The sequence below is a fragment of the Brachyhypopomus gauderio genome, chromosome 12 (assembly GCF_052324685.1).
Source record: "Brachyhypopomus gauderio isolate BG-103 chromosome 12, BGAUD_0.2, whole genome shotgun sequence".
NCBI classification, from domain to species: domain Eukaryota; kingdom Metazoa; phylum Chordata; class Actinopteri; order Gymnotiformes; family Hypopomidae; genus Brachyhypopomus; species Brachyhypopomus gauderio.
In genome coordinates, this window is record NC_135222.1 from 4,899,785 (window position 1) to 4,927,163 (window position 27,379).

The 27,379-nt window shown below is 43.5% G+C and overlaps 1 protein-coding gene and 1 long non-coding RNA gene across 5 annotated transcripts; one reads left to right on the plus strand and one right to left on the minus strand.

Annotated features, from left to right (window-relative positions):
* The first annotated feature begins 1,823 nt into the window (after positions 1-1,823).
* Positions 1,824-3,302, plus strand: LOC143528727 (uncharacterized). The gene is made up of 2 exons (XR_013134519.1): positions 1,824-2,017; positions 2,714-3,302. It is a non-coding gene; the product is annotated as an uncharacterized LOC143528727 (long non-coding RNA).
* ccdc50a (coiled-coil domain containing 50a) lies at positions 2,532-27,379 on the minus strand. 4 transcript variants are annotated; one of them, XR_013134517.1, is made up of 13 exons: positions 26,790-27,379; positions 21,314-21,376; positions 19,349-19,478; positions 18,312-18,402; positions 11,840-11,942; positions 7,081-7,956; positions 6,488-6,612; positions 6,335-6,379; positions 6,021-6,128; positions 5,833-5,912; positions 5,647-5,750; positions 3,497-5,560; positions 2,535-3,137 (listed from the first exon to the last, which is right to left on the minus strand). XR_013134517.1 is itself a non-coding variant. In XM_077024574.1 (12 exons), exons 1-12 carry the CDS (start codon positions 26,836-26,838, stop codon positions 5,541-5,543), a joined length of 1,794 nt encoding a protein of 597 aa, XP_076880689.1. In that variant the 5' UTR covers positions 26,839-27,379; the 3' UTR covers positions 2,533-5,540. The 4 variants fall into 4 exon arrangements, 3 of the variants coding, with proteins under 3 accessions (XP_076880691.1, XP_076880689.1, XP_076880690.1); XM_077024574.1 differs by having other exon boundaries at positions 2,533-5,560; XM_077024575.1 differs by having other exon boundaries at positions 2,534-5,560; positions 7,081-7,953; positions 26,790-27,374.

A 27,379-nucleotide genomic window follows, 5' to 3' on the forward strand; every position in this document is an offset into this window, starting at 1 on the left:
CCTATGTGAACCTATGTATAATGGCAAAAACATGCTGACAGCCACACCTCTGAAATGACCCTCTCTTATGAGCAGGGGTGTATCATGCAAAAGTGGGGGTCTTCTGGGATGTCATAGCATGTGTAGCATATTTTAATATCGTATATCCTCTGACAACTCCCTCCCCGTTTGCTCCGTCCCTACCCATGAGAAGCATTTCTCTTTTCACAAAACAAAACAAACAAAAAAGCATGTATAGATATGAGAGTGGTTAAAGCCTCTACTGTATACACATGGGGTTTAAAAACATACCAGCTTTTTATAAAAAAAATAAATAAAGCAAAAACAAATTAGAAATGTAAAGGATCTAGTAGGATATATGTATGACTGTTTTCATAAAAAATATTGGCATACACATGACAATATTCATACAAAGTTTGATTAGTGATCGATATCTCAAGATTTTGCTTCTCTTCTAATATCCGTACGATTAATCACGTCCCTAATCTAGCAGTCCTGTCGCTAATTTTAAAACGTTCCTGATGCATTAATTAGATCAGGAGATTGGAGTTGGAACTAAACTCTGCAGTGCGGTATCACGAGAAAGGGACGTTGGTAACTCTGCCCTGGATGCTTTTTACACTCAAAGTCTGCCATCTAGTGGCCGATTTAGACTTTGACTGCATACAAATACCAATTTTAAAGCGCAGTTCTAAATAAGCCATGCTTGTCTGCTTCGTTTTCTGACAATCTTATATTTAATGCGTGTTAAACAAATACCTTATTTTAAATGTTACAAAAAAATCTTATTAAAACGTATTATCCGCAGCAGATAAGATGGGGTGGGGATGAATTGGATCTAAGATGGACCTGGAACACACACAAGTCTTCACCTCACACTTCGCACTAACGTTACAGTTCAGAGCTGGTTTAGTTGAGGGTTTGGTACTAAACACGACTTTACTACCAGTCTGTGTACTTGTGCCTACAGCCTGCCAGTCTCAAACCTGTCTGATGTCATTCCGACACGGGGAAGGAGAGCCCGGGGCACAACGGCCAGCCTATTTTTACAGTGCACAGTGAACGTTGACTTTTTTTTATCAAACCTACATTAATTCATTGACTGCGGGTTTGAAAACGTACTTTTAGCCCGTGGAAGCTTTTGTCTTGGTGGTTTAGACAATTATACAGCCCCAAATGAGGCAGTGGTTATACTTAAGTGGTGTAGAATAGGTCGAACTCTTCAGTTCAACTGCAGTGACACTTAACACAGCAAAAATAAGAAATGGGTGAGGAATTTAGGCCTTTTTATTTTTCGTATAAGTACAATATTGTACAGGCACGTCTGCAAAACTTTAACAACCAAACAGGTTTTGAGTTTCGGAGATATATAAAAGATAAAATAAGAAAAGGTAACACTTTATTGGTCCCGAAGGAAATTGCAGGAAATGTGTAATTATATATATATATATATATATATATATATATATATATATATATATAAAGACAAAGGCAAAGATAATGGTAAGTTGAATTATTTGGAAAGCATACCTACTGTGAGCCAACGAGCCAGTGGCTTTTTAAAATTTAAATGCAAGACTTCATTTGAATTTTGCATTCCCAAATCTATACGATATATAGTAATAGGTTATTGTCTACTCTGTTTTATCGTATTGGTTGATGTGCGTTTTCACATGTATTTTTCAACCTTTCTCAAATGTAATGAAGGCTTGGCCGACACACCCTGGTGACCTCCTCTACCGGTTTTTCCTGAAGATGTGCCCAAGGCTCCTGGGGGAGCAGAACAAGTCAATTGCTTGAATTAAAAGCGAAGGTTACAGCAGGCAGAAGCACAGGTGCTCTACCTACAGGAGAAAGCGTCGCTCATTTACCTTACAGCCTGCAAAGAGACAAAAAAACAAGGTTTTAAAATGGTCACCTGAAACTGAAGAAGTGTAAGACGGGATGGGCGTGTAGGTCTGTCTTTCAACCTGAACTGCGTTGGACGTTTGGGACTGCTCGTCAACACATGTGTCAGGTAAGACCTTTGGGTCATTTTAGGTGCTGTTATAACATGCAGCATTCGTATTTATTGCGCTTTTCCAGCCATTTTAGAAAGTTCAACAGTTATAATATCACGGGACTTATAAGCGGGGCTCTCGGTTGATGAAATGGCACGAGTTATACACTTGGAGGTTAAAAGCTGCCCAATGCTTTAGCGAGCAAGGCAGTGGAGAAACATGCCAAGGACTGTATGAAATATGCAGCACGCAGCTCCGTGGACCTGATGAAGTGCGTCAGTCAGCGTTTGGAGACAGGTGAAGATACCTGGAGACAGGTGAAGATACCTACTGCAGCCTAACTGACCTCAGTGCAAATGCTGTTGGCTCCTATGTCAGTGCTTCATTATCGTAGCATAAAACTTGGGATGGAAAAAAAGTTAGGTGACGCAACCCTGCATGGACCTTTGTAGAGTGAATATCAAATAAAATTAATAAAGGACGTTCGTAATGTTGCCACAGTGTATATAGCAGTTGTCAACCAGGAATAAAACAGTGTCGTGCCGTTTTCATCTTGCACTAGACATTTGCTTAAATTTATTTTTCTTGCATTTCATACATTGTCGACTCTTGCGCATACTTGTTTAACATTTTAGAAGCTTAAACCAATATGACTTGTAGCAGCTGAATAAAAAGTCATTGCTTCATTTCAATAAAACCCCTCATGCTTGCAGGTGACAACAGAAAGGTTAACGTCGCAGACACTGCTGCACACTCCGCTGGGAACCGTGGCTGAAATAGACACATGAGTTTCAGTCATAGTTTCTGGTAGTGGGCGCAGCAGACACTCAGCGCTACTTCCGTTTCTTGGAATGATGTCACGCCCTGGTGAGACACCTTCATGGCGTAGTGAGTCAGGGAGACTGCACTTGTATCATCTTGAAGTGGTTTCACCACTCATCCCAGGGGTTTCTGCAATCTTGGAGATTTTTTAATCGGTTAAACACAGTCCATTTGGCTTGCGTCTGCCGTGCAGTTCAATGGCATGGATGATTAAAGTGTGTAATCAAAGACTGCGATGTTGAAGCGACCAATTCACTAGCTCGGTGTGTATTCCAGTCTTCTGAACACGAGTCTGCGAGCCATTCTTCTCGCAGCCTTTAGATGGCAGCACGAAGTTATGGAAGTAAATGCAAAGCTTATTATTTGTCTGGGGGGTGTGAGTTAGCACATGCACAGAGCCATCTAAGGCATGCAGGTAAACCAGCCTACGCCAAGGTATTGCTTGGCTTCCACACTTCCTCATTCATTCTAGCATTGCAGTTTTGATTTGGAAAAAATCAACAAATTATGTTTACCAATATCAGGTTTACACAGGCAGATCAAAATTATACAATGCAATAGCTGAATCTTGGTATAAAAAAGAGATTATTTAAAAGTCATTTATTTAATATTTACATAAAATCATACTCAATTGGCCAGTGAAAGCTATGAAAGAATGTGCAAGATACACTCACCACAAGACATACACAGCAGCTGATTGTAGAACATTGGTGGGCACTGGAGTGACCTGCTCACTTTGAGTGTAAAGTTTACATGCACTCTCGAGGCTGTATGCTCCTTGTTTGCAGCACTGTATAAAAGACATTTGTAAACCAGACCCCTTGTGTACAGAAGATGAAAATGCTGACAGTACACAAATGTTATTTTACAGCAATACTTTATATCCCTGAAAGTTGTTGGCACAGGGCCCAGACAGCCAATTACTTCCATAATTAAAACACAATATTCCTGTCAAACTCTAAAGTGCAGTCAATGTCTTCACTGCCATGTCCTGACAGATAAAACAAAGGGCATCTTTGAGAGGCATCTTGGCTAGGCCCTGGACCCCCCCTCCCCCCACATTTCCTGATAAGACACAACCATAAAGTACACAAATAACATAAATAAACAAAAAGATCACTGAATCCTTGACTGAATGCAATTCAACAAGAAAATCTGTTGAATACTAAGTAACATCATTTAAGCAGCTAAGGACTAATCAGAATACTTCCCTTCAATTTCTCCATTTGCAGACCATGCCATTCAGACGAGAGTTCACACCATGACAGACGAGTAGAATATTTTTGTGTTTATGGATGTATGATGGAGCACACAGTCCTGGCCGTTGGACATTGGTCTAGTGTAGGCACTAATGCAATACCAAAGTAGAGTAACTGGTGTTCATCTTTCAGCTGTACAGGAGGCTACATAAAGTCCACATAATCACAAGCGTTCTCCGATGCAGTGTGGGTGGATCCCGATTGATGAACGCAGATGGACACAATCTGTTTAAAACCATGTATGGCTGAGACGGGTTTGGAATGTGTGCAGAAATGGTAATGGAAAAGCTCCATGGAGGATTGAGGGTGGGGTTATGGGGTAGGTACTGAGCTACATGGAGGTTTGAGGATGGGGTTATGGGGTAGGGTAGGTACTGAGCTACATGTTGTTGCGGTAATGCATCGCTGATAGGTTGTGATAAGTTTGTAAATGGATTTATACTTCTTTAAGATTTATGTCAGTTTGTGCACAACAATGTAATGTTCTGGAAATAACATGTCTAAAGATGACCTCATTCACATTTTACTTCAAATAAATTAAAAATAAGTTAAAAAAGGCTGGGATGTGTTCTTGTCTATATGAAAATGTCCAAATATGTAGTAGGGTTAATATTGGGCAGTTGAGCCTCAGAAGTACGCACAGACGACTGCACCGCCACCCCAAACACACAAAAGCCGTTTTTTCAAGCCACACACCTGCATTCCGTAGCCCTGCGTCCGGCAGAACCAGTGCTGTAAACATGCCTCCCACGTTCACACTTGATGCACAACAGTGGATTTAACGCTCCCACAATGCCCAAAAACAAAAGGCCAAAAAAAACCCCCCCCCCAAAAAAATACCCAAAACAAAGTTAAGTGACCGATATCGCAAACCCTTTTGCGGTCCAGTCATCCTTCATAAATGCGAGAGAAGGCAATCTGGTACAGAACAGAAACTGAGCTTCAGGTCAGTCTCAAGGAAGGTGAGGAGGGGCTACTTCATGGTACTGGAAATAAAGAAGACTGGGATCTGATCATTCACCACTTACTTAAACAAAACAAAACAAGGTTGTCCCTTACAAAAAAAGGGGAGACATAAAAAAAAAGACAGAAAAAAAACTGTTTTCCCAGCACTGATTATACAGAGAGCATGTCAGAGTAGCAATGCACATATAGAAAAGAAATGATTCAAAAGAACTAGCAGTTAAAGCCTTCCTCTCGACAAATCCTTAAAGCTCCAAACCCAACCCCTCAAAACACAAACAGAAAAAAACAAACAAACAAAAAAAAAGGTGGGAAAGAAAAGGTGAAGGTATACTGCAATCAACCAAAAGCCTCTTGAAGGTCAGTTTAAAGATCAGTTCATAAAGAGTCCGTCTTTTCCTTTTGGAACCTTGTCAGCAGGTTATGGCCGTCTTCGAAACATGAGGGAAATGGGCAGATAGCTCAACCCAAGAAAGGACAGCAAAGGGGGCCTGGGTCACTGTCTGTAGTAGGCACCTACGAGGAGAGAGAAGTCCAAGCCAAAGTGTGGGTTCACCTCAACAGACCAGCTAGCGACAGGTCACCTAGGATGCTCTACAAACCTTTGTACGCAGCTTCGGGTCTGGAAGGTGGGCGCGGGGAAAAGTTCTCCGAATAGTTGTAGCCCGGGTCTACGTTCTCGTAGTTATGGGTGCGAGGAGGCGGCCTGGGATGAAGAGAAAAGCAATGAGCACGTGCAACTCTGCAGCGCGAACATCACAAGAGGAGTAATGCATACGCTCTGGCACCTGGCTGGTTTGGGGTTCCGAGCTCTCTGGTAGTCCTGTTCCTCCCGTGTTCTGGGTCGCACCACGTCCTCCTGCGTGGGCTAAAACATACAACAGAGACGCTCAGGAGATTCGCACACCCGACTGTGTCAGCCATCACTGCAGGATCATTAGCACCGTCGTGGGGCGGTGTGTGCGGCGTGGGTTACCTGGATGTAGTCTCCCTCCGCTCGCCGTTGCTGTCTCTCTAGGGCCTGTTTCTCTTTCGACTTCTTGTATTCCCTTTTTTCTTCTTCCATCAAACGTCGTGCGATTTCCTGTAATGGAAAAAAAAAAGTTTTTCAACAGTCTTCAATGGTTAGGTCAAATAAACAATGTTGGTGGGTGTGACGGAAAATGAAAAATAGATTTGCCTCTTGGTGTTACATCACGGTGTGGCGATAAATAGACTAAATCTTTTGATCAGTACTAACATCAGCATCGTTTGGACTATGGTGAGCTACGGTGAAACTCGCCCACTAACCTCATCTTGTGCAACCTGAGCAGCTCGTTTGTCAAGATGACTTGCCTGTGTGAACAGCAAATAAATAGTGTGTGTATGAAAACTGTGTTTCCATTTGTTTATTTAAATACATAAATAAATACATTTCCACTCGGGAGGTGCAGGTGTTTGCACCTTCAGCTCTTCTTCCTGCAGCTTGCGTGCCACCTCCATGTCTTTGAGCTCCTGATGTCGGATGTCTATTTGAGCCAAGCCTTGAGTCGCTTCCTTCAGCCCGTACTCTCCTCGCCCAACTCGTCCTGTAGGGGGCACCAGAGAGGCACGTTCATTATCAAGACCTCACTCAATGGTTTTTCTGTGAACCCAGATGTACACATAGACACCGACAATCCCAGTGATTGCAAATCCAAATTGGGGTTTATGAAATGACAGATGAGGGATCACAACTCAGATTTAAGGTAACCGAGGAGTCATAAGGTTCAGATTTACACCACATCCCATAATCACAGCTGCCCTTCTCGGTTAGATATGGATTTGTGCCATGCTGCGTCTTTCCGCAGAAGAACAGAACCCATGTTCTTGTCGGACAAGGTCAATTTCCCATTAAACATTTGCCACACATGCAAACACACAGAAACAAATAAAGAAAAAGAGGATAGTGAGTTCTGGTCTCGGTGACCAAGCTTGGCAGCAGACCCTCCACCAGTTATCACAGCAGAAAGGCCCAGCAGAAAGGCAGCGGTGCACTCACAGGTTCTCCTCCATACCTCGTTCCCTGGATGAATGCCCCGGGGACCTGGCTTCACCCGAATGAGCCCTGGGCCGAGACTCCACAAACACGTCATCCAAGTCGGAGAAGACCTTCTGCCTGCCGCCGAACTCCACCTTCTCTGGGCCATCGTCCAACCAGCCTCTATCAGCCGGGTCGACCGGGTCTCGCCCTCTGTCTTTACTTCGATGCTTTTGTCCACGCTTGTCCCTCTCCCTTCCCAACTCTGCGTCTCGGCTCCCGTGTCTGTGGCCATTTCTGTCTCTACTGCCATCTTTGTCCAAGGGCTGAGTTTGACTCCTGTCTTCATCCCGATATCGCACCTCATCCCTGGTCCTCCTTCCGTCCCTTTCCCTTTCTCTGTCTCCGTCCCTCCTCCTGGCCCTGTCTCTCTCTCTGTCCAACATCTTGTCCACCTCAACTGCATCACCCCTATTGGATCTCTCCTTTGTGGATGCTACTGGTTCCTGGTCATAAGGCTCCCCCAACTGGTCCTGGGACTTTTTGTGTCTCCAACGTTCGGTATATTCTGCCTCAACGTGCCTGCTTCTCTCAGACAAGTATTCCTCGGAGTATTTAGCCTTACCCTCCGAGGGGTAGTACTCAGGCCTTCTGCCCTTAGTGTCATGTCTCCCTCTAGTATCACTGGCGTTATAGATTTCTGGGGCTCTTGTTCGACTGGTTTCTGCAGGGTGATGTTCAGCGTGTCTGTGAGGACTGCCATGGCCGTTCCGGCCTCTCATCTGGTCCAGCTTCGGAGAGCGGAGATCCGGAGATCGGCCTTGGCTTAAATCGTGCCGTTCTCTGTTGCTGTACACTGGTGAATCAAAGCCTGCATCCTGCACACGGAGGTCTGATGGGGGTCGTGACACTGCTTAAGAGCAGGTGTAGGTGAGAGAGAATTGGTGTGTAAAATGAAAAGCAAAAGATTAAAATAAACAAATATAAAAAATATCAAAATACATGACCTGAACATAATTGGCTGACATAATTGCAAATGCTCCGCAACGAAGTGATTTGTCCAGCGATTAAAAATATTCTTTTAGGGACATCTAATAAGAGCGTTCACGGGGTGATGCCCTAGGCAAACGTCTAGAAGTAGTCTGCTTAGGTTATATCAAAATCAAAATAGCCAATTAGTCGCAGAGCAAGTCAGTGTGAGCTTACCACAAAACAATTGGTTTGGTGGCCCAACAAAAACAACACAAACACCTTTCATTAACAAACAAAGAGCTCATGAGAGAGGAGCCTTTTATGAGGGAATGATGTGGAACACCAATGTGCTACAACACTGCACTGTGCTCACAACCACAACTGTTATACTGTGGACACACTGAGCTGACCAGGCGTCAGGCCGTTGGACGGCACCTGTGACCGACTGTCGCCCGTAGTCGGTGCCGTTACGTCGGTGCCGTTACGTTGGTTGTTGGCCTTGAGCGAGAGCTTACTAGCTGGCTGTTTGATCCAAATTTGAACTTGAACTGAAACGAACCACATAAGGTAATGTTTTTTTTTTTGGTTTGGTAATGTGGTTTAATCTACTGATGCAGAATGCTATGCTAATATTTTTTGCCACGTATGTTAAGCATTTCCAATATTTTTTGACATGGAAAGCAGTTCTGTTAACAAGCGAACAGGTGCAAAGTTGAGGTTGAGGTTATCGTATGTCATTTTATGGAAAGTAGCTCAAGAAGAAGCCAGAGTCACTCAAAATGTTGTACATACTCGTTACAAGAAGCAGTGGTTTCCTTTTGCACAGGTGCAGAACGTGTGTGTGTGTGTGTGTGTCTTGTTTATCGGCTGTAGACTGTGGCGTTCGAGTGCAAGTACTCTCAGAGGACAAGGTGCGACATTGAGCTGACAGAGCGTGTTTGCGTGTACCTAAAAGCATAGACAGTATATCCGCAGTATAAACAACGCAGTACCTCATATCCAAGGAGATAGAATAAACAGAAAAGGGGAATGAAAAGTGTTAAATGTCCAAAGTTTCGTCTGCCCTTTGAGGTTAGTCATTATCATTAAAGGGTGCAGCCATCTGAGGCCATTGAACAATGAATGAAATTCAATGAAATGTGGGACCTTTCAAAGCATGATAATGAACCAGTGCATATTCTACAGGCATGAAAATGGGTCAGGGGTTAAAAAGGTGAGAAGACCGGGGGGGCGGGGCATGTGACGTCATGGGGATACGGCGACGGGGCGTTGACATGTGACGTCATGGGTATACTGCGACGGGGGGGGGGGGTTGTGGGTGGCTGCTGGTGTACGGGGATACAGCGACAGGTGATGCCAAATATTACGGAGCTCGAAAGGCGACGTTAGTATCTCGTTCCCACGCGTTAATAAGTCGTGGCCACGCGTTATTTATTTATTTTTTACATGATGTCACCTTACGGGCTCCGTAAAATATAGTAAAATCCATAAAAAAAATTTTTTTTGACTGTCATGTCAATGGATTCAATGTAAACGCAATCCGTAAACGCAAGAAGCCGCTTTCGCCATTCCGGATGGCTCAGTCAAAACCATTACGTCTTAATGAACCAATACATACATCAGCGGCGAAAATTATTGTAAAAATACCAGGTTTAGCTACGTGTTTTTATTTTCTAACATGAGCTAAAACACAGGGTAGACTCAAACGACAAGAGTTTACAACTTCATCTTCAACCTTTTCAGCCCTGGTGCGAATGTGATCCTCACACGTCCCTGGATTCACCAGTTACAACTACAGACACACTAGAAAAAAATCTTGTTTCTTATTTTATGTCACCGTTAACTACACGGGGTTGACGCGAACTTAAATAGGTAGATAGATGGGCCTATTATCACAAGAGCTTGTGGTTAGATCTGACAGTGTTCAACGCTGTAGCGAACGGCAGTAACTTTGTTTTACCTCAAAATATGAAAACGATTGAAACCATTAATAACCCAAATAAATCCACCCAATTAAAAATGTACGATCTGGTAAATGTAGTGGTAAATGTACGATCTGGTAAATGTAGTGGTAAATGTACGTTCTTCTGACTTGTCCGCGGTGTAGCACTAGGTCCTGCTTCTCGTCCCGCTTAGCAGTAAATGAATAACACGAATGAAGAACGTTGGTATGATTGAAACGCAATTTGGCCTCTATGAAGGTTCTGGGCGGAAACTGCTGGCCACTGTCATTGAAATAGCCAATTTCGGAAGTGCTCTGTTTGCTTATTAAGTCAATATGATAATTAAAATATAATCTCCCGACCCCCCCCCCCCCCCCCCCCCAACAAAAAACTCATCGGATCTACACGATTCACGCAGGTCACCCTTTTCAACTTCAAAACGGCGAATTTCGCCGAAAGGTGACAGATTTTCATGCCTGATTCTATCCAGATCAGAAACGGGGGTGGGCAGGGCCAACATTGTAGGCCATTTTCTAGCACTGATACCCCTCGGAAGTCCATTAGAAGACACTGACAAATGCACAGGGCATTTTATTCCCCCCCCCCCATAATTTCGGTGCTCCGTGCCAATCAAAACGATCACTGACCGGTGAGTGGAGATGGCTAGTCCTACGAGTTTCAAACCTCGATGTTTACACCAGTGTGCCGCAGCTCCTGACCTGGCTGCAATGGCAACGAGGAGCCGCAGTGCATGCTGGGATGCTGCATGCTGTGATACTGCATGTGGCTGTGGGATCAGCAGTTGCTCTGCAGTTGTTTGCACATGGCAATGCAGATACGCGCCCAAGATATGTTGTTAAATAGGGAAGATAGGGCAGTTATTTCCTGTATGTTTCGAGCTTATCGGCGCCTATTTACAGAGGCGTGTCCTGAGAACGGAAGACGGAGAGAGAGAGAGCAGCGTGTGAGCTTTCTCTCACTTTTTCAATTTTCCGTTCAGCCCTCCGCACAGGGAGTGTGCGCACGGCGAGGTGGCGGCTCGTACGGGCCGAGAGGCGGCGCGCGGCGCGTTGGGAATCCGGGTCGCAGCCCGGGAGAAGCAGAGGCTTGCGCAAGAGAGCAAACAGACGGCAGCGCGAGCGCAGGAGACGGCGTCCGCACCGGGGCGGGGCCGAGGAAAGCCGATAAAAGCCCCGGCCGGCTTTTCCGGTTTGGCGCTGTTAGCCGAGGCTGAGGCACAGCAAGCGGAGGCCCTACCGGGTGGATGCAGCGACACTACACCCTGCCGCACAGCCCAGCAGGGTCCCTGGGAAGAGGGTTGGTAAAGGAGGAGAGGCATCATCCTTCCCACAAGGGCTTCTCTACTTCTCTCTCTCAACCGCAAGTTGCCATAGCATATTGGCGAACTGATTATGCCATTACACCATAAACCATCCTTCCGGTTTAGTTTGTTTTGTTTTTTTCAATGTCGAGGTGGAACGTGAGACAACCCTTGTGTTAAGAAGAACCCACAAGCTGCAGTGTGACGCTGCACCGTGTGTTCACTGCTGCACGCCGCCAGTCAGGACAACACGATAAAAAATGGCCTTTCCAGTTTCCCTTCGTCCTCTGTTGCCGTAGCGCCACAGCCAACGTCCTATTAGAAGTTCCTGGGTGTGTCTTAGAAGACAGTGAGAGGATTGTGGTCAGTGCACTTCTACAGTCAGACCCAAAGATCAACCACATGCCAAGGTTCCTCTGGTTTCTGTGCAGAAGCTCTGCGTGCGTGTGTGTGTGTGTGTGTGTGTGTGTGTGTATGAGGCACCGCCCCTCCTAAACAGAGATCTGGAGAGGAAGTAAACGGTGTTTATGTGCAGCACCACTAGAGGGCAGCACTCAGACCTGCTTTGTCTTCGTAGTACGGCTCCTCCAGCTCGGCCTCCATCTGCTTCTGCCGCTTCCGTTCCTCCTTCATCTCCCTCTCCTGCAGCTTACGGGCGATGACCTAGCCACAGCGGACAGGACAGCACGCACCGCACGTACACACACACACACACACACACACACACACACACACACACACACACACACACACACACACACACACACAGCGATGGCCCACGTTAAATCACGCTATGAAAGAAAAATCTGTCTGAGCACCAATGTATGAGAAGTAGTAGTGCTAGGTGGCGTGGTGTGTGTGAGTGAATGAGTGCATGCGTGTATGTGTATGCATGCATGCGTGTATGCATGTGTGTGTGTGTGTATGTGCATGCATGCGTGTTTGTGCATGCGCATGCATATGCGTGTGTGTGTGTGTGTGTATATGCGTGCGTGTATATATGTATGTGTGTGTGTGTGTGTGTGTGTGTGCATGCGCATGCATATGCGCGTGTGTGTGTATGTTTGTGGGTTCATGTGTGTGCATGCATATGCGTGTGTGTGTGCACGCGCATGCATATGCGTGTATATATATGTGTGTGTGTGTGCATGTGTATAAGTGTATGTGTATATGTGTGTGTGTGTGCATGCGCATGCATATGCGTGTGTATGTGTGTGCCTATGTATGTGTATGCGTGTGTGTGTGTGTGCATGTATGTGTGTGCGTGCGTGTGTATGTTTGTGTGTGTGTGTGTATATGTATATGTGTGTGTGTATATGTGTGTGTATTAGGTACAGTGATGTCAGTAGCGCGTTACTTAGTAACGCGTTACTCTAATCTTACCACTTTTTTCGGTAACGAGTAATATAACGCGCTACTATTTCCAGTCCAGTAATCAGATTAAAGTTACTTATCCAAATAACTGTGCGTTACTATTTTTATTTTCCCTAGTAAAAATATATATTTTTGCTTTCTTCTTGGCTCAGTTCTACTTTTGCGTCTGACCGTAGCGCTCGACTCCGCACGCTGCGCGCGACCCTGTGAGAGCGCGAGCGCGTTTTAGAAGTCATTTTTTGCAGTGTCCTCCCGTAACGATATATGGTAGGTAGTATAAAGAAACACCCCTCAAAAACAGGGGAAGGAACATTTACCTGAAGAATTTTAATGTTGCACTGTGTTCCACGTTTGAAAAGTGCTGGAATTTTGACTAACGTCGCCTACTTTAAAATGCTTGAAATTGTAATGGTATTTCGTTTCACAAGCTGTCTGACTGAACAGGGGTGGGTTTCCCGAAACGTTCGTAGCGCTAAGTACTTCTTAACCTCGTACGTTTCATACGAGGTTACGAAGTACTTGGCGCTACGAACGTTTCGGGAAATCCACCCCAGTTCGCTTGTATTACGTTTACAAATAAATTTACAAATAATACCGCGCAGCTACACAAACGTAATGTCAGGAGAGTCTTGCCCTTTAAGTGACACTGGGGGGGGGTTGCCCGGTTGCCAGGGTTGCGTTATCAATAAAGTTTCCCTCCTCGGGATTTTTGGATTAAGCAGTTTCTGCCTCGGTTACCGAACCTGCTTCAATACATTGTTACTGTTAAAAATGCACTTCCAATAAAGTGAGTATTGGAAAATTTTATTTTGCTGCTGAATGTAACTACTAAAGTAACTTGTAATCTAACGTAGTTACTTTTAAAATCAAGTAATATGTAACGTAACTAAGTTACTTTTAAAAGGAGTAATCAGTAATCGGATTACTTTCTCAAGGTAACTTAGCCATCACTGATTAGGTATGGGAAGATTCACCGATTCACATCGGTGATTCGGCACACATGTCTGTGATTCGACTGCACCGGTAGATTCAACGTGCATTGGGTTTAATTTGCGGGCGAATTTACGGTGCATCTCCTCTAGCCTTTTTGTATTGGCAAATACCATGGTTAAATCGGGTGTTTTGTTTTCCAGTATCTATTCCTTATTCTAACATATTTTCAGAGGCAACATATTTGTAATTTTTATTGATTTCTTTTTTTTCGAGGCAACATAAATGCACCATCGTGTCCTCGGCTACTGACGCAAGCACGCAGACGTACACAACAAAGATGAAGGGAAACGAGAGCATTAGCAACGACAAAGAGATATTTAGTGCACCAAAAAAGACACAAAAATCATACGTGTGGCAATATTTCAGGTTTTTAAAGCAAGGTGGTCAACTTGACAAGACGCACAAAATCTGCAAACAATGCCGTGGGTCTATCAAATACGTTAGTAGCACAACGAACCTGGCGACACACATGAAAAGACGGCACGGTGTGGACATCTCTGCGGCCGCTACCCCCTCGTAAGTCTAGCAGACAGTAGTGTTGCAGATCATAATTTTCACTATGTACATTGTTAATACAGTACTTTTAAAAACTGTTCATCTTATGTTTTAAACATTTTGTATAAATATAGATGGAGAAAATAACTGAATAATTCAGTTGAATAAATTAATGCTCTGTCTGAATATACTGAATTATGCATTTTTTATATTATGTATTGGTTTTGCTCCATTGAAAACAACCAGATGCATACATCCCTTAAATTGTTAGAGAGTAAAATAGAACTGTGCTATTGAGTTAAGAAAACTGATGGGTTAGGCCAATACATCCTCAAACTTCAACTAACTGTATCGAATGATCACATATCAAACCGAATAATAAGTCATATCGTTATCAAATCATTTTTGAATCGCATCATATCGTGAACAGGAGTGATATCGCATCGTATCGACAAGGGGTTTCAGAGTATTGCAGTTATATCGTATCGGTGGCAGTGTATCGAGATGTGTATCGAATCTACCTTAGTGGTGAAGATATACATCCTTAGTGTGTATATATGTATATGTGTGTGTATGTATGTGTGTGTGTGTGTGTGTGTATATTTTTGGGTGTGTGTGTGTGTGTGCGTGCGTGCGAGTGTATATGTGCGTGTGTGTGTGTGTATGTGTGTGCATGCATGTGTGTGTGTGTGTGTGTGTGTGTGTGTGTGTGTGTGTGTGTGTGTCCATGCGCATGCATATGCGTGTATGTATATGTATGTGTGCGTGTGTGTGCATGCATGTGTGTGTGCATGCGCATGCATATGCGCGCGTGTGTGTGTATATATTAGGGCTGGGTATTGATTCAAATTCCAAGAATCGATCCGATTCCGATTCTGAAGATTAAGAATCGATTTTTTTCGATTTAATCTGATTTAATCGATTCGATCCGATTCGATCCAATTCGGGGTTTAGTGTTATTAAAAATGTATTTGAGCTGTTTCCTGACTGTGTACAGAAGCAACATGTTAAAACTAGTATTATATCGATATTAATCAGCAAATAGTTACTGGTAGTTGGTAGTTACTGATGGCTGGAAGACTGGTGAAAAGGGTCATCATAAATCTACCTTCAAGAAAGGTAATCCAGGACAATAAACAGAGGACATCTTTGAGGTGTCTATATCTGCAACAGTGGGCTCCTACTGGGACACTAACCAGTGCATTATTATTATGATTGAAATAATTAAGAATTCATCCAAAAGCTGTTGCTACCAAATGCATTTTTATTTTAAAAGTGCTCACACTTAATAAACTGAAAGTATAAAATATAAACATGTATTTTTCTTTAAAGTGAGAATATAAGAACAGAACTCTCACGTTACGGTCCCCGACCCCTCCGTTTTGGGCGTGTTAACGTCGTCTGCGTCTAATCGTCTACGTCGGTGTATCTCCGTGGGTGTGGGTGCGTCTTGTGATAGTCCTCACCTGTGGCTCGTCTCGTAATCACGTGGGGTTGATGTGGTTTGTCTATTTAATTTGCGCTCGCGCAGCGTCCTGTGCTCGTCGTCGTTTGAGTGACACATGTTCTATGTAAACGTGTTTTATGTGCGCTGTCTGCGTAATAAACGTAACGATTTGGAAAGTGCAAAGGATTCTGTCTCGTCCATCGCCTTGCGCCCAACGTTACAAGAACATTTTAAACTTTTTTTAAACTGTAAAAACACTGGGTAAACGGTCAGTGACACGGACTGTAAATAGTCACTGACACTGGATAAACTGTCCTTCTGTTTTTATATTTCCGATATGACTATCGTCGTTACCGGCACTGTCCGACGCCAAGTCGTTTTACAGTTAGTTAGACCGAGCACGCCTGCGTGAATTCAGTGACGAGGCGGGGGTAAATGTTCACTAAAAAATCGATCTTTGGACGTACGAATCGATAATCAGATCATCATATGCGAATCGATTCTGAATCGGAAAATCGATTTTTTCAACACAGGCCTAGTATATATATATATATGTGTGTGTGTGTGCGTGTGTATATGTATGTGTATGTGTGTATGTATGTGTGTGTATGTTTGTGTATGTGTGTGTGTATGTGTACATGTATGTGTGTGCGTGTGTTTGTGTGCATGCATGTGTGTGCGTGTGTGTGCATGCACATGCATGTATGTGTGTGTATGTATGTATGTGTGTGTGTATGTATGTATGTGTGTGTGTATGTATGTATGTGTGTGTGTGTATGTGAGTATATGTATGTGTGTGAGTATATGTATGTGTGTGTGTGCACATGCATGTGTGTGTGTGTGTGTGTGCGCATGCATATGTGTGTATATGTATGTGTGTGCGTGTGTATGTGTATATGTATATGTGTGTGTATATATGTTTGTGTGTGTGTGTATGTATGTGTGTGTGTTTGTTTGTGTGTGTATGTGTGTGTATGTGTGCGCCAGAGATGGGGACTCGGACTCGAGTTGCACTTAAGTCGCATATACAGTGACTTCAGACTCGACTTTGACTTGCATTCAAAAGACTTGCGACTCGACTTGGACTCGTGATTTGAGACTCGTGAACAATCTTTTATTTGTAATGTTCTTTTGTGTTTCATTTGACAATGAAACTTCCCGCTGACGTTAACATTTTCGACGGTTGCGGCGCGTCAAGTATTTCGCAAGTGACCGTTGCGCGCGACTCCGCACACCTCAAACCTGGCGCAAAACATCTCGATCATGGCGGCGCTGGTGAGGACGCTCGCTTCTGTTCCACCATTCATAATAAGTTTTGGGTACAAAACAAGTACAAGTAGCAAATAGAAGAGCAGCAAACTGCAGCGTGTGTGGCATAAAAATACAGGACGCTGGTTCCACCACATCTAATTTTATTCGCCACATGAAAACCCACCCGGAAAGGTTAGTCACTGCCTGAAAGGTTATTAGCAATATTGCAATATTGGTATTGACTTCCCACCAGTGCACCAGTATAGAGGGTGTTCAGTCATGGAGGCCTCATAATGTGCCCTCACCGAGCCAGGCTAAGTGCAAGTACCCTGTCAATCCTGATCTTTTAAAAATGTAATGCGTTAGTTGCATAAACAGTTTCCTTGTATTGGAAACTGAAAGACACCTTGAAGTTCAAATAGATTGTGTTTGATCCAGTTCATTAGGAGACAAATAGTTGTTGCTGCAGGGCTTTTTATGTCAGAATCATTATTATTGTAAAATTTGAATTCTGTTTTTAATTTTTATTTTATAATCAATAATTTGGTTGCTATTTTCTTTATATGCAGACCTTTCATATATATATAGTTAAAATGTGATTTTTTAATTTCACAGCCCTCCTTTATCTTTTAGAACAAAATATAGCAGATGTTCTACTGAAAGAAGAGAATATTGTATCCAGAAAAATGTCAGTTTTGTAAGAAAAATACTTTTTGGAGAAAAATACGGATACAAAATTTATCTGGAAAACATTTGTGTGTGCGTGCGCACTTTTAAAAATTGCATTTCTTCATTAACTAGTTTAAGCTATTATACATCGGAAGTGTCATAAAAGACCATTACAACTATACAGTGATTTGCGACTACAGCGTCACTCAAATATTTGGGACTTGACTTGGACTTGAGAACAAAGACTTGAGACTTGACTTGGACTTGAGGTCAAAGACTTGAGACTTGACTTGGACTTGCAAAAAATGACTTGTGAGCATCTCTGGTGTGCGCGTGTGTATGTATGTGTGTGTGTGTGTGTATATGTGTGTGTGTATATGTGTGCGTGTGTGTGTGTGTGTATATGTATGTGTGTGTATATATGTATATGTGTGTGTGTGTATGTATATGTGTATATGTATGTGTGCGTGTGTGTATATATGCGTGTGTGTGCATGCGCATGCATGTGTGTGTGTGTATATGTGTGTGTGCGTATGTGTGTGTATATGTGTGTGTGCGTGTGTATATGTATGTGTGTGTGTATATGTATGTATGTGCGTGTGTGTATATGTATGTATGTGCGTGTGTGTATATGTGTGTGTATGTGTGTGTATATGTTTGTGTATGTATATGTGTGTGTGTATATGTTTGTGTGTGTATATGTGTGTGTGCGTGTATATATGTGTGTGTGTGTGTGTGTGTATATGAGTGTGTGTATGTGTGGGTGTGTATGTGTGTGTAAATATGTGTGTGTGTGTGTGTACCTCGTCTCTCTCCTCTTGCTGTCTCTGTTGTTCCACCTGCCAGATCAGCTGCTCATGCATCTCCTGTGCCATTTCATTGTCGATGCGCTCGCTGGACATAGGAAACAACACATCAACAAACACACACCTCAGAGACAGTAGATCACAACACAACACTTACACAACTCGCAAAACCCAAAGGAGTTTTTACCAATGTGATTACAATAGAGAACGCCGCCTACGTTCCTCAAATGCTTAAAATCGATCAGAGGCCATGCTCAATAATTCCCTTCCATCCCGCACACTCTTAGCCGCACGCTAAAGCCGAACTCGGGCCCACTTCGCCCGCGGTGGGGTAGGAGAGTCTCACTCAAACTCCGCTGAGATTTCACAGAATCATCCTCTGAGGTAATTAAAAGCTGTCAGTGTCTCCCTGGAGATGGCGAAGATGAAAGAAAACCAGGCCACTGCTCACACATGCCTGGTGCTCTGCTACTGGGGTCACGGTAAAGTCAGGGCCCGTGAAGACTGTAGCACCGGCTCTCCCAATCAAGATTTTGGAGAAGTTCAGACTAGGAGTGATGTTACCACATGACACTACCCAGCAGAGAAGGCCTCTTCAGAAGGCCCCACGAGAATCCAAAATATCTCTGACCTGGGTGTGACAAAAATCTTCTACATTCAATCATACCAACAAGGGAAGACTCCCCAATAGCCCAATTACACCCGGCAACAGAGAAGTACAGGAGCCAGAGTACAACAATCGTAACTCATTTCTACGTCATTCAGAATGCACAACAAGCACATATCGAGATACAGATACATATCAAGAACAGGTGCAACTGTCTACATTCCCAGCACTAATCGGTACGACTCTCACAAGCACCATGTGGAAAAAAAAACCAGACAGATTTTTCTTCCATATTGAATCAGTATATCAAATATGGCGGCATAATTCTAGTGCACAGCATGTAGCACGAGTCAATGCATCGGAGGGGCGGGGCCTTGCCGGAGGTGACTCCACCTCAGGGGCGTGTCACATGGTGGGCGTGGCTCACATGTGTTGGTGCTGTCGACGATTCTGGGCTTTGGCCCGTTTATCCTCCTCCTCTTGCAGACGCTTGGCCACCCGGAGGTCCTGCTGCACCAGACGGCTCTTGTGGACGTTGGAGGCCAGGTGGCTCTCGACTGGACAGGCGACACAGAAATGACAGAGATTTAATGGAACTGGAGAAAGCAACAATGCATTCTGTTTTCTGTGAGACTGATGAACGTGAAGTTCAAAGGGGAAGCAGAGACTGCTGAATAGAAATGGATATTTAAGAAACATTTGTTTGAATGTGCTGTTCTTGGATTCAGAATAGATTTATATGAGAGAGTGATTTATATGAGAGAGAGAGAGAGAGAGAGAGAGAGAGAGACATAGATTACATTAAATAATTAGTTATTAAATAAGTTTTGTGGAACTAATTCAACCATAACCGGCATAATTTCTAACTGGAAGTCCTAGCTAGGTCAGTCGCATTCCCTCCCAAGGTCACGTCAAATGTCACACCAAGCAGTCACTATTGTGACGTTGTACAACCAGCTCTTAATATGGGCGTCACCCCAACCCAGCATGACCCCGCCCATATACTACATCATCACAATATAGGCGTCACCCCAACCCAGCACGACTCTGCCCATATACTACATCCTCACAATATTAATAAACCCATAAGCTATAGTGTGACCGGTGGTAATCAAAGGAACTCGAGAAGACACACCACACGTCCTAAACATGCACAGATGAAGTCAGTTCAACCCAACACGCTGCTACATGTTCCAATATCCATATCATCTTCCATTATTTCATCAGCGCCCGACAACATCGTTGTCCCTTTGTTACAGAATCCTGAGAAGCGGTCAGGCTGCATTCCTGCACAGTCGTGTGTGGAGTCACGCTGCGACACACCCGATAGAACTGGTGAAGGGTCAGCTCAGTTAAAGTGCCCTGAGGCAGGAGATGTGGCCCGGACAGGGGGTCAGCAGACCACGTGTGCACCCGCACCCGCGTGGCCTTCAGTGCAGCCCGGAGCACCGCGAGCAGCACTGCTTTGTGATGAAAATGTGCAGAGTCTCAATGACAAACAGAAGTGAGACGCTGGCATGTTCTCCGAAACTTTTGTTCGATGCTTTGTGGAAGTTTTTAGAACGGCCAACAAAGAGAGGAAGTGCAACTTGAATCATGTTCACTCTCTAAAATATCTATTTTTAACTAAATGATCCCTGTGATCCCTCACACCCGCCACAGCAGAGCCGCCACGTTTATTCTAATACGTCAGAAATACGGCAGGTAAACAACAAACTACCTAGCTATTTGGTTTTATTAATATCTGTCCAAGCAGCCCCCAGGAGCAGAGGGGACCAACTCTGAACAGATGACATGACTAAAAGCACACATCACACTTTATACTGGAGTAAGGCCTCCAGCACTGCTATTGACTGACAGCTGAATATAATCAAGGGTATCTTAACACTGCTGCGTTTCCTGGTTTTACCATGACTGCCAGCTTTCTGCCGACGTGACGAACTCATCCAGTCCCGTCACGAAAAGCTGAGACCACTGCTGGTTACAAGGTGCTGCCCACATCCTCATGACCCCACAGCCAGTAAATAGATAGCCGCCCGTAACAAGCGTTCCCCGCGGTGTCGAGTCCAAAACCGCATGTGCGAGGACCAGAGACACTGTCCTGACCACACCAGCTCTCTCACAGGTCCCAAGGATTTTTACTAGTATTACAAAGCAACACCACTCTTCTGAGTATTCGCATGACATCTGATCAGAGGAGCTCAGAAACGTCAAATGCATAGCATATGCGCCACACTCATAACTGTTGATTGTCCTGAATGAGATTCCCAGCACCAGGCCTGTCTGTAACTACCAGGGTATCGCCTACTAACAAAAAGAATGCCACTCTAAACAGATTTATTTTATTTACTATTTTAAAACAGTGTTCACTGAAATTCACTTAAGTTCTTACTTTCCTGTTCTTGTAGGTTGTGGGCCAGACAGTGATCCTCCAACACAGCGAAGTCCCGACACACTGTGAGCAGAGAAAACACACAGTACTTTTACTCTCTGGATCACACAGTACTTTTACTCACTGGATCACACAGTACTTTTACTCTCTGGGTCACACAGTACTTTTACTCCCTGCGTCACACAGTACTGGCTCCTTTTCTCCTCTCCATGTTCGTTTGCTTTTTGAAAGAAGATGGTCACAATAAAATGCAATTTTAGTTTAAAAACAGTATCGAAACAGTAGCAATTCAATATGAATGTATCTAGGATATACAAAAAAGAAGGGTAATTACAATTTTTTATTCTTCAGAGCTTGCTATTACAAATACTCCATCAATATATCTCATTTTGTTTACCAAGATATGATCTGCAACTTTTAATTTATTACAGCAAATGATTCTATTTAAAATAAAGAAACTAAATTAGTAGTGAAAAAAAGTGGCAATTTGTTCATTTTCACATGACTATATTTACAGACACACCCAGTCTGACAGACACATGCTATCTCACACACACATACACAGCAAATGAGTGTTTACAATGAACAACTGTGCTGCCATCAGCAGATCCATTTCTGAGAAAGTGCATTGCAGCTACGTCACTACGACATCATGGGGGCTGTTGCTCTCCAGGTGCTGCCAGCATCTCCCAGAATTCCCCCCACCAGACGTCACCGGCGCAGGCCGCGATACCCTCGCCCAGGGCCATTAAGCAGCACTAGGAGGCCAGCATCGCCAGCCTGACATATTCAATGTGTGCTGTTGCCCCGAGCCCAACTTGTTTTTCCCTGCAAGACTGAGGACTCAAACCTCAATGGCATCTTGCATGCATGAGGCAGGGATGTTCCTTCCTCAACAACTACAATATTATAATCAGCCATGCAAATGTTTATATATATATATATATATATATATATATATATATATATATATATATATATATATATAGACTGGTTGGTTTGTCCATTGGATGTCATTATTAATGTTTGTTCCTGGTACTACAAGTTAGTATGTGTGTCATGCTGATTGGACAGGAGCTTGTTAAGGCTTGGGAGAGGGTTATACAATAAGCCATGATTAATTAAAGAGCTGTGAGTAAACATTCCTACATCTGGTGCTGATGGCCGGGCTAACTAAACCCAAAGACTCAGACAAAAGCACTTAGAAAGGAATCCGACAGAGCCAAGGACAATGGCCTCCTTATGCCAACACCAGAAGAGGCGTTTAGGAAAACGTTCCACTCTTCTACAGTATTTCTTTTAAAATCACAAAGTTTTGTTCCAAAACTGAATACTCAAAAACGCAACTGGCAACAAAATGTCCTTCTCTATCCTAATACCCTAGTCTGTCTCCCCAAGAGAACCTTAATAATACTTAACAAAATCACTCACCTGGTATACAAAGGTTACTTACACTATTTATCATAACTACCATAATGATGGTAATAATGTTTGATCAACCTCAGTTTAAAACATACAAAGATGAAGCACATGTCTAGTGTGATGGCTTAATTAATTAGAACTAGGGATGCACCGATTCACATTTTCCACTTCCAATACCGATTCAGATATCTGAGGCTTAGTATCGGCCGATACCGATCCGATAGAGTAAAACAGTGCTGAATCGACTTAAAACATTTTTTTTTTTAAAACAGACATACTGAATTACAAGTTTATTGAAAACTCTGCACCAGTATAGCACACTTAAACACACATAAAAACATGTAAAAACACAACAACTTGCATTTATTCAGTCAGTGCAATTATGAATATAACATTGAATGTAAAATAAATAATACCAAAGAACCTGAAACTGACAAAAACAATAGGTTCACAACTTTGGTCAAACATGAAAAAAATTAACTGCAAGAAACCTTTGAAATGGTTCAAAAATTGAGATGAAATAAGAGAAACAGCAATACCTATGCGGCTAGTTTGCTAGCGCAGACATCACGCAGAGCACAAAGCATGTAACGGCCAGAAATATGTGCACTGTCTCTTTAAGGGAGCGAGTTGAGTGTGCGTATGGAATATTGTTGTTTTTTTAGCTTTCTGCCATAGACCGACTCAGACCACTGCTCTTTATTTTATCTTTATTTTATTTCTGTAAGTAGGCTAACGCATTCATTGCGTTCATGTATAAACAGTCAAGTAGTGCTGGAGCCCAGGTTTATTTTGGTCAACCAGCAAATAAACGGACTAAGTGGAATACCACCAGTGCGAGTACGAGTCAGCAATTCACCTCTCCTCTGTGTGCTTCATGTTTCACTTGCCTGTTAACTGTCCAAATTCACTTCTATCCGGGACAGAATGGGTATTTAAGGTTGAACTAACTCCGAAAAGCTTTACAAGCATAGAATTAAACTGAATAGATCTGTTTTTATGGATCGGTCAAATTGTTACCGATACCCGATCTAGAATGTTTTCCAATATCGGGACCGATACAGATATTAATATCGGAATCAGGGCATCCCTAATCAGAACACACACACACACACACACACACACACACACACACACACACACACACAAAGATGTCTTGCATCTTTATGCACAAAAGTGTGCAACTCAAGCCTGATGCTTGTTAAAGGTTAGACAGTCACAGTTAATCTTAGTTTTATCTTTTAAATTATTTCAGTTTTTTTTACTGTCCATTTTCATCTCTTGTGGGCCACGTCACCAGAATATTCAAACCAAGACAGAGAACCGATTCTAAGAAGTGAGGAACTGAAACCATAACAGCAAGCTGGTGCTGTGCAAATTTAGAAAATATCACAGAATTAATCCAACACGACCACCACAGAGACCTCAGCTGATGTCACTCATATGCCCCCACTGACAGGACACCACGCATGCACAGGAATCCTAACCCTTTCCAACTATGGTGCAGTTTACGATGTACTGAGCTTCAAAACAAGCAAATATTGCAAAACGTGCACTGGCGATATGCAGGCCATAAAAGTGCCAGTTTTCGTAGGTCATGATAAGATATTTTACATTACACAGTGCCACCCAAAAGTTACGCTATGTGCTGAACCAGCTGGGATAATCAGTTCAGCCATGTCCCTGATTTAAGGAGAACATATACAAGGGCATTGAAGCACTCAACCTGAACCTTGAATTCAAGCAGCAATAGTCCTGCATTAATAGGTGTATGCTATGCTTTACAGGAATCAACATTTACAAAACAAGCCATTTAGAGCTATACAAGTAAAGGATGCTGTTCATAGGGAAGGAGGCCAAAAAGACTAGCGTATGTCCTAACTCCAACAATATTAGGAAGCTCTAGCTTTTACTGTGATGATCATTTAATCTCACACGGTTTTGTGCGTCTGCACACTCTTCCCGCCTCAGCTCCAGTAGCTGTGCAAACAGCTGTTTTTAACCTTCAATGGTCGTCACAGAAAATAAACAGTAACAGGCGTGCAGGAATGTGACTGGACGAGGCTAGACCGCCTCACTCTCTCGCCGCAGACAGCTGTTTGCCAAACAGAATTTAAGAACCCTTAGCTCTAGAATATTATATCTGTCGGTGAAGTCGATCGCGGTTAGTGGTCAGAACCATTCCCGTCCAAGCTTTCTTGTACCCAAGCAGATATATTTCAGGGACTATGGCCTGCTCATCAGTTTTCGCAACAGGTCCAAAACCTCTTAAAAAAACAGAAGATAGCATTTTGTGACAGGCGTAGGTTTATGCCGTGGGAGGAACAGCTCAGCCACGTTCATCCATCGTGACGATGATCATCATCCATCGGGCCGCCTAAAACTTACCGGCACATACGGAAACTAACAGCAAAACAATGCAGAATCAGAACAATGGGTGAAACTATAACCCACATTGATCCCATCCCTGGAGGCTGGAGATGAGCTAAGTTGACCAGCCATTTCTTTCTTTGAATGTTATGACTCACCCATCATATTCACCCATCCTGTTACCTAATTCCAAAGAACATCAGAAACAAGCTTCATATCTGCTGGTCATTTTAATGAGACGACATTTAGTATAGGATTATGATGGGTGGGGATACATTAGCTAACAAACAAACAAATGAACTGCATTGGCTTTGTGAAGCTGTATTTTATCATTGTGTCAGCGCAACCGTCAAAATTGTAGGACTCTGTTGGACAAAGAATTTGTTACAGCCATGTGTTGCACTGTGGGACACACGCAGCCCACGTAGGACAGCGTGTGTGAAACCTCCACAGGGTAAATATGCTTTGGCAAGCCACATTTTACCACGTATTATTGTGTAGAGATATTTCACAAACAGCCTGTCAAACCCACATATGGACTGCCTTACAAGAACAGTACTGACAAGCCACAGAAGGTCTTAAAAAAGAAAAACCCACAAAGCAATGCATCATGAAAGGCTCTGCCAGCTTTTAATGAAAATCGATACCTCACGCTCTAATGTTCAACTGGGGAGAGTGGTCCTCCTCTAAAATTGCGGGGAAAATACAGAAATGAATGATGCTTTTCCTATTGAACGTGCTCCATTTTGCAACATGATGGATCTAAGGATCATAAAAGAGGCTGCTGCATGAGCACACATACATTTTACCTTAATTCTTTCAGGACATATATTCCTAATGTCTACGAAATCACTCACACACGAGAAACAAAAAACTTTTCTACACAAACGTGCAGCACAACATGAACGAGCATCTCACAGATAGTTTTAGCCCGCTTTTACCCGGATGACACGTGTATTAACTATCAAACGTGTTTTACTGGACCATTTGATTAAGTTTTAGGAAACTTTTCACGAAAGTAAAATCAAGGTTTTCCTTTATGACGTCACCTCTATGACGCAGTAACTCGCTGCTGACGTCAGGCTCGCTTGACTAGCGCTGCTGACCTCACCAGCTAGCCATACGCTTCAGTCCGTGTTTCTGACTGGATTAATAAACCACTGTGTTCACTAAAATGAGTCTTTAAATCACCCGAGAAGAGTCCATACATCCCCCTCTCTCGCACGAACTAAATTACCAGATGAAAGCTAGCTAGCTAACTGCAACTGGCCATGTCTAGACCTTGCGTACCGGACGATTCCCTGGTGTTAAGAAATCATGTTCACAGCGCAACATCTGCTGACTTAGCACATCATAGCGAGACAAACCGGAGCTAAAGCCCCGGTGTTCCCGCTTCAGACTGTAGGACATCGGGTTTGTCGGCCACTTTCACTGTGCGAGGATCTGACAGAACGTCGGCACTCCGTCTTAAACTGGACACACTTCCTTACCCAGCTAGCTAGCTAGCCGCCTAACGTTAGCGCCAAGCGGCAGTTAGCAAACTAACCAACCGCGTACAAATACAGCACTTCAGAGAAAAGCGTCGTTTGTTGCTTCGATGTGTTTCCGCCAGAGCCTTTCTGAACACTCAAAATGTGGAAAAGACCCCCGAAAACCCACAGCACCATCACACGACGTAACGCACCCTCTTTGACGCCAGGCAGCTTTTTCTGATCGATACTGAAATCATCCATGTTGTCGCCGATGGTCCAAACGTTGAAGAACGTTTTCAAGGTTTTGGTGTGGACAGATCGACCTGCGAATTTCCGTCAGGTTTTCAATTGATGCGCTGACTGGAGTGGCTTATCCTCCCGATTGGTTTCTGTAGTCACCGGACGTATTCGCTAGAGAGGTTTCTCTCCTTCTCTCTCTCTCTCTGAACACAGCCCCTCCCTCCCTCTCACAAAAGGACCAAGTTCATCTGCGGTTTACGCTGTGCGGCGGACATGAGCTGCGTTCACAACGCTCCCTGCCCTAGTCCTGGCCGCTTGTGTTCCGTACAGTATTGTGAGGTTTCCATTTCATGTGCAGATCAAGACGCCAGAGCAGCAGTTTCGACTTCTTTATCTGGTTCATAGACTCTGATCGGTCAGCTCAAATAAACATTATTCACGTATCATATCTGAATACAACGCTTTTACTAAGCACCTTTCATGACCCCAAGAGACACTGATTTAAGGATGCATGCATTTATGTTTATAAATAAATAAACATATTAATGACCTGACCGGTCGG